Here is a 12,625-nt window from a genome sequence, read left to right on the forward strand (position 1 = left end):
AATGAAGAGGATAAAACCAGGCTTTTCTCAGTGGTTCCGAGCAACAGGAAAAGGGGAAATGGGCACAAACTGAAATATGGGGAGGCTCCCTCTGAGGATCAGGAAACACTTTTTCACTGTGAGGTTGATTGAACACTAGCACAGGTTGCCCAGGGAGGTGGTAGAGTCTGCATCCTTGGAGATACTCAAAAGCCATCAGAACATGGCCTGGGGCAAGCTGCTCTAGGCAGCCCTGCCTGAGCAGGGAGGCTGGACCAGGTGTTACCCTCAGTGATTCTGTGAACTGAGCACATGCTCTTTGGTAGGTAATTCTATCAGGAAAGGGGAATCACATCTGTTACACACAAAACACATGGTTTTACTTAGGTAAGTACTTAAGCATAGGCAGAATTTTTAGTATGTGAATATTACTATATTAGCAGTATGTAATATCACTGATATTAGCAACACTGCTGATACTTATACTGTAACATCAAGGTCAAATATTCAGAAATTAAGTAGATCCAACATTTAGCTAACATTTACCTAAATCCACTTACAATCACAGTTACAAAGAGTTAAAAAAATATCATACTTTGACTAAAGTCCTACATGAGACTGAATGTGGATGACTGAAGGATATCCAGACTAACTCGAGGATGAAGAACAATGCACAGCAGGACATGAATGTGGAGGTAACTGCATACATTAACAGACTCTGACCAAAGATTCTCTTTGAGAAAACACATACTTAATACTAATTTTAAGTATGTAGAAGGGATGATATTTTAAACGTGAACGCTATACTGTGGGGTAATACAAATACAAAATGTTTTAAAACATGTTTTAAAACAACAAAGAATTCAGCATGCATTGTTCAAAATCACTCAAGAAAGATCTGAAAGAGGAAGAAAAATAACAAGAAAATCAATGATTCCTGATCAGATCAGATCTTAGCTACATAATACTATTTTTAAGACAGGAGCTAAAACAATGAAAGTCTGGTTTAATTATTTTTCTCCCCAGCTGAATCACATTTTACCCTATATATGCCAATTCTAAAGGACATGAATTCACTATACAAAAACACCTCAGCTGAATGAACAACTAACAGAAAAGATGGATAAAGTTCTTAACAAACAGAACGCAAAAGTACAATCCAAGTACACCTGGGAGCATTTAACGGCATCTGTAGTCTATGCAAAACTAAGTTAGCCACTTCAAAATTATGAATAATAACTAATGTACTCAAAAAACAGAACTGAAATTAAAATCATGCACTCAACACTGTCTGAACTTTCTATCTTAACCTTAAGCCATGCAAGTACAAGCTCTAAATTAGATTCCCTACATTTTCCAATATTTAAATATAAAAAGCACAACTTTTCATACAATCCGAGTAAAGGAAATTCCAGCGTAGCACAGTAACAATGCAGAAAACTGTTGCATTTGGCTTAGTGAAATCTTCAAGTCAAGCAGGGTTTTAGAAACTTCTCAATTTCAGTTTCCTAAGGTTTGAACTGAACTCTACATAAATTCAAGGCAGTTCACAGGAGACTTGGTGGGTTCCAAATTTTGAACTTTATGCGGTGCAGGTCATCTTGCAAACAAATAAAAAGCTAGCACAAGAAGAAAGTCTAGAACACTAAAATCACAGAAAGCACCTGAAAGATACCTTCCCCCTATCAAATATAGCCCTAAGCTACTCAGAAAAACCCTTGGCACGTAATCTGTCTGATGACATTGTCCTAGAAAGTGGAGGGAACTGCAAGTCTTTGTGGGACGTGTCTTCAGCTGGTCACCAACCTGAGCTTATTTCTTTAAGCAGGTGAGCTCTAGCTATGACTGAGCCTTGACACACCTCTCAAATTTCAATCCTACCAGAGTATGTGGTAATCCAAGAGATTTTAAATGGGTGGGGAAAAAAAGGGAGAGAAGATGTCTACATCCAGTGAAACATGAATACCACTTCCTAAGGTGTTTTGACTATTTTAAAGAAAAAAAAATAGTGAAGAAACTGTTTCAAGCCTTCACTAAACTGAGTGATATACACTACATGGAGGCACTTCTGTAAACAAGTACTGAAAGAATTTTGGGCATCTTTTCACAAATCAGATTTGTGAATTTCTTTACAGTCTACTTCATAAATTTTCCCTTCCTTATACATAAGCATCATGTATTTAAACAGCATGTTTTATACAACATACCAGCAACTGACATACCAAAAGTACAATAACTAATTGTCTAGTTTCATATGGACAGTAAAGAAACCACCTTTAAGACCATAATCCTGTGCTAATTGAAAATTAGATCTAGCAAGAGATACCTCATCACAAAGACACAGCAGACCTTCTGTACATCAATGTACATCAATTACATCAATGCCTACCTGCCCACATAGACTCACACATGCATTTCTGTTGTGATGGCATCACTCACAACCACTGAAAACAAGAACTCAAGGCAGTACAGTTCCCAGTACCTCTATACCCTGCCGGGAGTTCACAAAAAGGACTAATGACACTTGCAGGGATGTAACTAGAAACTCAGATCCCATTTAGTTACGTTCAAATACAGACTGTGAGAATTTAAATAAACCTAAACCAGGAACACTGTGAAGACAGTGGAAACTGATAACTAAGATATTGTGCTGGCACCATCAATTTTAAAATTCCACATAAGCAGAAGTGCAACAAAAGCTAAATTACAAAACAGCATTATAATGCACTCAATATGAGTGCCTAAGTGATCTTCAGTGCTTAAAATACAGTAAAGTGTCTATCAGGCAATGAACTAGTGACTAAATATTACACCTATCTGACTTGGTGTTCATGCCTTTACTCATCCTTTCTGTACAAATACCTGAAAATTTGAGTCCCCAAAGACTAAGGTAGTAAGCTAGAAAAATGTTAAGACTAGTAAGAATTACATAACATAGGTTGTCAGAATGACTTAACATTAATTTGATAATCTATTTATTTCTGCAATTGTACATATACTTGTGTTATCAACCAACTACACTTGTAGTGCTAAAAGGCACCTTTAGAGTGCTCCATATCCTTCCTCAGATTATCTAATATACCGTGAAACTTTATTCTTTTATCAAGTTTTCACAAAAGACACCAAATTATAATTTCTAACAGAGGAGAAAAAGAGACTTCTTAATCACAGAAGTATGGCAGATATACTATGCAAAAGAAATGGCTGAAAATCCTAACATGAATTTCTTTTCAAATTGCAGCACTTCTTACAAAATCGCGGAGTGCAGCTCTCTGCTTGCTGCAGACAAAAATTGAGACCGAAAACATGTCATAATTGATAATGACTTAATTCATGCTGACTGAAGCAATATGAAAACTTGAAATGGTTTTTTAGCCATCCTGTGACACAGAAGTAACTCAATTTAATCTTATGGATTTACACCTAAATAAAACATTGTCAACCTTAAATTAAAAAAAAAGATAATTTGTAAAAAAGATTACTGAGAAAGCTCAGCAAGTTTCATTATATAGAAGAATAAAACTTTATATTAAGAGGGAATTAAAATAAGATCTGCATAATGTATTATGAAAAAAAAAATTGAGCTACTCTTTATATGTCTGTATAATCAAGTATACACAGAGCTTCTGTCATCAGGAAAGAGGGAGTTAAAATGCCTTTCCATTTCTTTCCTTTCCTTCCCCCTCTGATGAACACCTGTTCAAAAGGAAGGGCTATTAAAAGAGCCAGCAGAGCAACAGGAAGGGTAGTGTGCTTGGAGGAAGTCACAGATCCTTCAGTGGGCACAGAGGCTTGGGCTGATTTCCAGGGGAGATAGATTCTGATTTGTTAGTTGCACTGCTTTCATCGATATTTATAGCAAGATCAAATCATGAACAGACAGCACTGTTTGCTGCTCGTCACTCCTGTTATTAGTTATCCTAGAAACCAACAGAATATTTTGCAACAGTCAATGCAAATGGTAGGAGATCAAACTACTAAGTTGTAGCAGCATTTCCCTCTGAGCTCAAACCAGATTCAAATTAGTAGGTTACATACAGCAAAGGCATAATTTGAGCTCTCCATCAAATTAATAATGAGCTCCCTTGGAAGTGGCGGCACTCCCACTGTTGAAAAGGGTTACAGTCTTTTGAGCCAAGAAATCAGCCTGAGCTCCTAACTTCTAAGGCTGTAAAAGTTAAAAAGAAGCTTATCAGTATCGAACAATCTGAAAGATTTAGCACAATCTGTTCCAGCACTAAGCACTTTACCAACAACAGAGTCAGAAAGGAAGAAGACAGATCACAGCTCCTTTATCTGACTGATGCGACAAATGTGATTTTGTGCCACTGTCATTGTGAGAAACAGCTATACTACACATCTCCTTGGAGAATAACAAAGCATGAAAAACCCTCACAGCAAAGTTATTAAAACCTGAGCTTTGGAATCAAAGCTTAAAGTTTGCTGAAAACTGAACAAACAAACTTCAACCCGGGGTACACATTTCTACCATTTCCTCAATAACCTCATTTATAGTTGTGGGTGTACAGCTATATCCATGGCAACAAAATTAATTCTATGCAGGAAGAAGCAGCACCCTGAAAATATTAACCACCAATTTTGTCATCTATCAGTTTATCACCAGCTACTCAGGGCTTCACATATTTTGAAGAGGAAAACTTTCTACTTACCAACACAAAATGTTACTTAGTAATTTCTGTTCTTTTTGAGTTCAAATATACTGTGCTGTTCATATACACAGCAGTGTTTTAAGCAACATACGATTTTTATAGCAGTAAGACTTACCAATCCACTTAAGGCTAAAATCCAGATGTAGGAACCAGAGGTTAAGAGCTAGAACACAAGAGCAGGGATTTAAATTTTTATTTTACAAAGTTCTTGCTATATGAACCACTAAGTTGCAGTATGATATAGGTTATGCACTCATCATGACAATGGGAGACGTCAGACTTTTACCTTTGTTAAAATGCAGTTTACTATTAAAAAAAAAAGTATTCCAGAAGGAGCAAGTGGAAAAAACACAGGGATCCAACAATTGTTCTCCTTCTACAGAACAATACATTTTATTTTCATATAGCTTACTAAGTATAACAGGATGTCAGTTATAGGCTGCACAGAAAAACAGGTCTGAAAGACAGACTGAAGCAAAGGAAATGACTCAGCAGCAACAGGAGAAGAGTTCCAAGCAGGCAGGCACTCCAAGTGAAGCTCTCAGACATGCAGTCACAGACAGACTAAGCACCACCATCAAAATTAAGGAAATAAAGTTCTTACCCAGTGACATATTTGCTGACATGAAATCACAGAAATAAGTTGGAGCAATTTTTTTTTTAAATCCTGATAAGCCAACATGGCAGCCCATTGTTTCTAGCAAAGTATGTGACTAATCACCTGCAGAAGGTTATTACCAACTGGAAAAATGGACTGAAAATGGTTACTAAAACGTTTCTGAGTGATGCTGACTGAATCATGAGAACACCTTCCCACTAGAGCTCAGACTACGGAAACAGTGACTTGAGATAAGGGCAGAGTTTACAAATGAGAGAAGAAGGCAAGTGAGTCTTCCCTCAGGCTCTGTGTGATGGCAGCAAGCTGCTCAGCAGGGAGAGATCCTGCAGAGATCCAGGGCTCAGTGACAGCACTGATCCGCGCTGGACGCGCTGTGTGTACCAAAGCAAAAGGCAAGAGACAATGGAAAACAGCCCACACATTAGCATGGCTTTCCCAAAAACTGCAATAATAGTGGAAGTGATTTCAGAAACAAGACTATCTGAAAGATCAAGAAAATAAGGTGCTGGAGCAGAAAGTGAAGGAAACCAAAGACTGAACAGGAAAGAAGATGAATGAAATGTTCATGTGGAGCACAAGTCAATATTCTGAAACTGACTACCTATTCTAAAATACTCTCTCCCACATTTCACATAGTTATGGTGTATTCCCCATTACTTGTGCCAGAGCTACTTTTGAATCCCTAGAATATATAGAAGTGAGCCTAATTTCGCATAAATTTGCACATCTCATCATTCAGGTTGTGACACAAATGCCCATTCATTTCTAGGCTGCTGGGTTTTGGGGTTTTTGAATTGTTTTTTGAATAATTACTGGCTTTCTATACTAAGTAGCTATATTTTTCCAGTCATATTTCACAGAATACTACATGATGTTGCTGTGCTCCATGTTCCACTATTCTAGATTACCTGTCACATGGTAACGCATGATATACAAGTAAGATTAATTTATATAAAAGTGAAATTCAGCCAAAACCTTGATTATTTACTAACAGTCTTACCACAAAAAATATTGTATTCTACATCTTTGTTTGAACTCTAGTAGACAAGGGAAAAATTAGCAAATTCAAGAATATAAGCAAACTAGAAAGGTATAAGATATAAATGCTTTAGGATCAGGTTCCATTTTAATCTCTTTTCATCCAAGTCATTTTATGGATCAAAAAAAAACCCCAAAATCTGTGGAATTGTCTATTATATTTTTCCATGTAAGACAAGGTAAGAACAGATCACTTGCTAACCACTTCAGCATACCAGAAACACATTTTTCTCTATGTTTTAGCTGATGGGATAGTTACTAGCTAAATGTATGCTGAATCATGCATGTGGAAGCATCAAAATTCATAGACAAACAGAAATATTAATTACTAACTACATTATTAGTTTATTAAAAGATGAACAAGCAAGTACATACCATACCTGTAAACCCAGTATGTAGACCAGAGACTTGTTTGTGATAGAAAAGTGGCCCAGTACTTGTGTCACCTGCACTCTTGGAATGGAGGAATAAAATGGAACAAACAGCGCAAACACAGGACCCAAGCTGCAAAAGAAAGGTACAGATGTTTATAAGTATGATACTAGCAACAGTAGTGTCGAATACTCAAAAGGAGTTAATTTTAAGTACACAACAATCAAAATGTTACACCACCTTGCAAACAAAGGTCTTCCTTGGGAACCCACACTGGGAAACTTATGGAATTCTAGGTAATAGATTCATTAGCAAATAAGAGCAAGTGACAAAAAGTATTTAATTTCCCAATGTTTAGGACTAGATGCAGAAGAGAAGGCAACATGTTTCATCTAATAGCAGATTCTTTCCATAAAGCACAGCACAAAACAAGAACAGCAGTAATCTCCTACATCAGAACAAAATATTATTCAAATGGACAACTGATAAGGATTTTACCTTTCCCAAAAGGTTAAGGAAGCCACTTGACTTATGAAGCTAAGCTGCTGTTATTTACCCAGACTTCATGTGTTAGAGGATTGCCAACAGAGTACAGCATCTAAGATGGGAATACTGACAGTTTGATTTAACTTCCCTTTGCCAGTGACTTCCATGGTCCTACAAATAAAACTTCCTTTAGGGTCCTCATCTTAATCACAACACCAGATGCTTTTAAAGTTTTTATACCATCACTGCAAGGAGATTCATAGAGTCTAAGACTTCAAGCACTCTTTACAATGACCAGATGCCTAGACTGATCTTGTGAGCATGAGCTAGTGCATTTCATTCAGACACTCAATTTTGCATATAATCCTTTTTACACAAAAAAATACACCTGTATAAATAGACACAACACTCTTGAAATAAACTGAAATTATTGAAGTTCTAAGAGTCAAAATGCTATAAGAAAGAAGCATAAAAAAATTATTCTTCATCTGAAGTTATTCCATTGTAGACAATATTCACTGAATAAACCAGGTTTTATAAGTGAAGATAGAAGAAAAATAAAGAAAAAATATACTTTTCTCTTCTTAGAAAAGCAATTTTAAATTATTTCTTTCTACTCTGACCAAATTGAGAGAATACCACAACTGTGGCATGCTTTTCAGGTTTTATTGATCCTGTGATAAACAGTGACTCAGAGACAGAGATTTTACATGCAACAGTGCACTCAATCATAAGATAGGAAAGTACAAAAAGGAATTTCCCAAGACTGCAAATGCATTTAAAAAGAGATTAGAGCATGCTAAAAGGTTCCCTAAATGTTAGTATTCACCATTTATGTCAAAAGAGACCACAGAAAGCACCACCTCCAGAGTAGCTATCAGCTTAATTCAAAGTCCAGTGTCTGACACTGCTCAGTACCCAACAATCTGGAGGAGCTGGAGGAAACAGCTAGTGATGGGCCTTTTCTCCTAAAACAGTAAGTTTGTAGGCACTACAGAGGTATGCTCCTAAAGTAATCAGTGTTTGTTTTTTAGACAGAGTTCACATCTAATTTAAATAGATATTACCTAAATATCCATTCAGGTATCTTTTTATAAAATGTCAAAACTGGTGCCCTTCAAAATGCTGTGTGAAACTCATTTGTATAGGCAATTCCACTGTGTGAAAATTCATTCTAATTGCTTTTAAACTTTCACCCTCAACTTTCTTTATGTAATTCTGTACTTTGAAAATTTCCCTTTATTTTCTGTTGCCTTCAATATTATCAATAGTTCACTAATGCCTTTTTTTAGACTATCTTTATGGGGATGCTGCTTATTTACAGCAGATCTGTCAGACAAATTACCCAGAGAATAATACCAGAATATGGCTGACACAGTAAAGCACAACAAAAGGATGGTCAAGGAAAATGTGGACCCACTGGTGAAAAAAGAGACCTAGTGACAAAGGACAAGAAAAAAGCCAGGGCACTCAGTGTCTTTTTTGGGTCAGTTTTCAATAGTTAGTTTTGCTCTCAGGCCTTGCAGGTCCCTGAGCCTCCTGTGGGATTGGACCTGCTGTGAAGGAAGTCATTTCAGAGGCTCTTGAGCCCAGCTGATCATACAGGAGGCAAAAGGACCAGACAGGCTGCACCCCAGGGTTCTCAGGGAGGTGACCAATGCTACCTCACTGAAACACCATCGTGATTAAGGCAGACTGGATAATTGCATATGTCACACCCATCTTCAAGGAGGGCAAGAAGAGGATCCAGATAGCTACAAAGCTCACCTCTAACCCAGGGAAAGTTACAGAGCAAAGCTCCTCCTAGGAGCCATTGCCAGCTACGTGATGCACAAGGCAGCTGCTAATATCCCATCTGGATTTACCAAGAGTGACTCTAGTTCTGTGGATAAGGAAGGGGAAGATGGCAAATGTTGTACACTCTGACTTTAGGATGGCTTGATTTGACTTCATTTCTTCTTCAGCCCTTAAAAGAAAAACAGAGAAGATATGCACTGCTTAAGCAGATTTGAGGGAATCTGGCTACACTGCTGGACTCAAAGAGTTCTGACCAGCAACACCAACTGTAATGGCAACTACTTACTAGGAGCTTCACTCAGGGATCCATACTGGGATGAACACTATTTATTGTCTTTGTTAAGTAACCTGGATGACAGGACAGAGTGCACTCCCAACAAGCTAGTGAGTGAAATCAAACTGGAGGGAGCAGTCAATACTTTGGAGAGCAGGACAACATTCAGCTATTCCTTGATGGACTTGAGAAATGGGCTGACATTGGGAATGTTAGGGAGTTCAACAGGAGTAACTGTGGAGTCTCCATCCAAGTTAGCACAACCTTGTGCAGCGGCACAGGTTGGCTAGAAAACAGATTTGCAGATAAGGAGCTGGAGAATCCTTTGAGTGTTAGTCAGCCTTGGAGTGCCACTTTATCCGTGCAGGAAAGGTCAATCACATACAGGGCAGCATTATCAGTGTGTTATCATCAGGCCAAGAGAAGTAATTGCTCAGCACTTCTGAGCCTAAACCTAAATCATTGTGTCCACTTTTGGGTTTCATGCTTCAAGAAAGGTATTAATATACTGAAGCAACTCCAGACAGGACAATGATGGTCCAGTATTTTAGCAGGCTGCCCAGAGCTACAATTTCCATCCTCAGAGACACAGCCTGGACACACAGCCCAAAATAACCCATTCTTGTTGGACATGTTTCGAACCCAGGGTTGAACTAGATGACTGCCAGAGATCCTGTCAAACCTAAGCTACGCTATTGCTCTGTGAAAACTCAAAGCCTTATTCCTGAAGCTCATGATCACTGGAGAATTTATCTTCCTGTATTTTACTGGGCAGGTGAAAACACCCATCCACATACTGTAAATAAAAGGTCTGGCTCTTAACTCTTTTAGTTATGTTAATTAGTTGGTTGGTTCCATATATCAGATTCAACATCTACAGGTGGAAAACATATTCTTATTGAAGGACTACTTCAGTGTTTTCCTTCACTTCTTTCTTATCCTCTTGTATTTGCCTTTCCTCTCATCTCTTTTAGTCTCCTTTTCTGTGCTTTCTCTCTTTTTGCAGAAACCTTTGCCCAGCCCTTTGTTCATTATACTATGAGAATATCAGGAACATCCTTTCAGATGCCACGATTAACTTCTACTAGAAATCTGTGATGTCTGTGTGCAAAGAAGGGCTATAGACACAAGCACATTCTGACTTTGAACTGAGTTTTTGCCCACTTCATATTTAGGAAGTTAATTTTAGTCACGTAGGTTAGAAAATGAAATTTTCAAACAAACCAGAAAATTCTAAAACCTGAAAACTGAATTCTAGAGTTTGAATATTCTACATGTCCATCCCAAAGATGTGCTGTAGTAGCTGTCTACATAATAATTATATCCTCATTTTGAAGAGCACGTTAAATTTCAACATTTGAAGTGAAACGGAAACACAGTGACAAGATAGGAACATTCGACATCATATGAATCGAAGAGACTGGTTTTGTACAAAGAAATAAGAAAAGACATATACAAACAATATCCTTGAAAATATAAATCAGAGATGTAAAAATTGTCTGAGAAGAAAAAATCAGGGGCAGGTACATCTTACAAGAGAAATGCACTATTTAAAGTCTAAAAGAGTGACTACTAAATGCAGATTAAAATAAAACATTAGCACTAGCAAATATATGCACAAAACAGAGGAAAATGGTTCTAAAATGCATGAACAAAGGGTTAGAAAGCTAAATAAATGTAGCTTCTGCAAAAATTCTTGCTGTTGTCAATAGAAGTTCTGTGGGATTACATTTGCAGAAATAACTTATTTTATTCAGAATGACTCACTACACTTACTAACTGTGGTGTTGTGTTTTTCTTCATTCAAGTTCTCCAAAAAGCCATTAAGCTGACAAATTCACAACCACATATTTTTTGGGGGACTAAAAATAACAGGTATAAAAAACAGCTGCAGATAATACAGGCACGCAAGCAGTGCACTTGCAATTCAATTTACTAAATCATTTCAGTGACCTGCATTCCTACAGTCAGCCCAAACACTGCCATAATACACTTAAGGTTCCAGCCTTTACTCTGAACATGCTAAATATTCACAATAACATTCCTTAAAATTAATTAACTCTGTGGAATGTGACTACCCTTGATGGTTGTGTTCCTCTACCTGCTGGAGCCCTGGACTCAAAGGACTCACCTACTGCACCCAATCCTTTCACTACACGTGAGCAGGACAGCCCATTGCCTGAGGTCTCTCAATAGCAGCAAAAGCATTAGGCTTTGTTACCCAATACTCACTAGCTAATGCCAATATTTCATAGGAGAGCAGCAAGAATGCAGAGAAAAATTTAAAAATGCATCTGGAGGTGAAAATAAAGGATCCTCCTGTCCATGGATATCCCTGCTGAATCTGTGCAACTTGCAGTTCATTAAAATTTGAGACTAACCATCTAACCAACAGTTTACAATCCCCTCATGAAGGCAGAAGTCAGACACCTATCCTAAAGGAAGCTTTAGTTTTTAATGCCAAGACTATCCAACAATATATTTTGTAACCTGCTGGGCTCCATGTTCCTCACCTTGCCTGCAAAAAGCTGAACAGTGTTTGCACATATATGGTAAACACAAACACCTTGTGACACACAGCAATTTCTTAATTTACATGTTTAAATCCTGGAGCTCTCAAACAGATATTGGACCAACAGCAGCTGTATCAAAACAGAAAACAAACAGCTAGAAGGACAAACAGTTAGTGAAAGAATGCAACCTGCACCATTTAGCTCAAGCAATTAGCTTGAGCTAATTTATCATCGTGCTAGGCTGGAATGGCAGTTAATATACCAGTGTGACTCAAAGGGCACAATCTAGTACTGTATCTTAATCAAAGGAGGGCAATATTTTATCAGATCAAAGCAGGAAACCTATACTGCTGTTGTTTTATAATGATAAAACAATTCTGAAACAAACATTTCCTTTACGAAGAAGCTGGGATACTAATGTCACACTTGAGCAAAGACATGTCTGCGTATCTCAGAATTTCCCATTTCTACAGCAGACCACCAGTGCTGGACACAGAACCACACTGTGGTATTACTTTGCGTACATATGAAGCAAGTTCCCGGTGCAATTTCCCTTTAAGCAGTCCTGAATTCTCATTACTTCATTTAAAGCAATTTTACTCTCTGATGAAGCTGAATAATTAAAAATTATTCAAAAACAAATAAGGAAAAAAAATCCAGAATAAGACTGGTAAGTTTTCCCAAAGATTTTCTGAAGGCGATATTAGAAGATGAATGCTCCATTAAGACTGAGGAGCTGAAAGCCCTAGATAGAGCCCTTCAGCTCTTTGGCATCTAAGGGGAATCAAGTCATGTGTACAATGGGAGTTCAATACCAGAAAAATCAGTGCACAGTGTCAACCAAGTGCTCCAAGTAGGTACAAAAGTAGTTCACAAG

General features: G+C 37.6%; 1 protein-coding gene across 1 annotated transcript in view; it reads right to left on the reverse strand.

The window, feature by feature from the left end:
• UBAC2 (UBA domain containing 2) overlaps positions 1-12,625 on the reverse strand; it is an 87,454-nt gene that overhangs the window by 23,177 nt on the left and 51,652 nt on the right. The window contains exons 5-6 of the mRNA XM_064408372.1: positions 6,687-6,810; positions 4,765-4,812 (exon numbers count right to left, since the gene is read on the reverse strand). Coding sequence (XP_064264442.1) covers positions 4,765-4,812; positions 6,687-6,810 — 172 coding nt within the window. The remainder of the gene's footprint in view (positions 1-4,764; positions 4,813-6,686; positions 6,811-12,625) is intronic.

This window comes from Passer domesticus, chromosome 2 (assembly GCF_036417665.1).
Source record: "Passer domesticus isolate bPasDom1 chromosome 2, bPasDom1.hap1, whole genome shotgun sequence".
NCBI lineage: Eukaryota > Metazoa > Chordata > Aves > Passeriformes > Passeridae > Passer > Passer domesticus.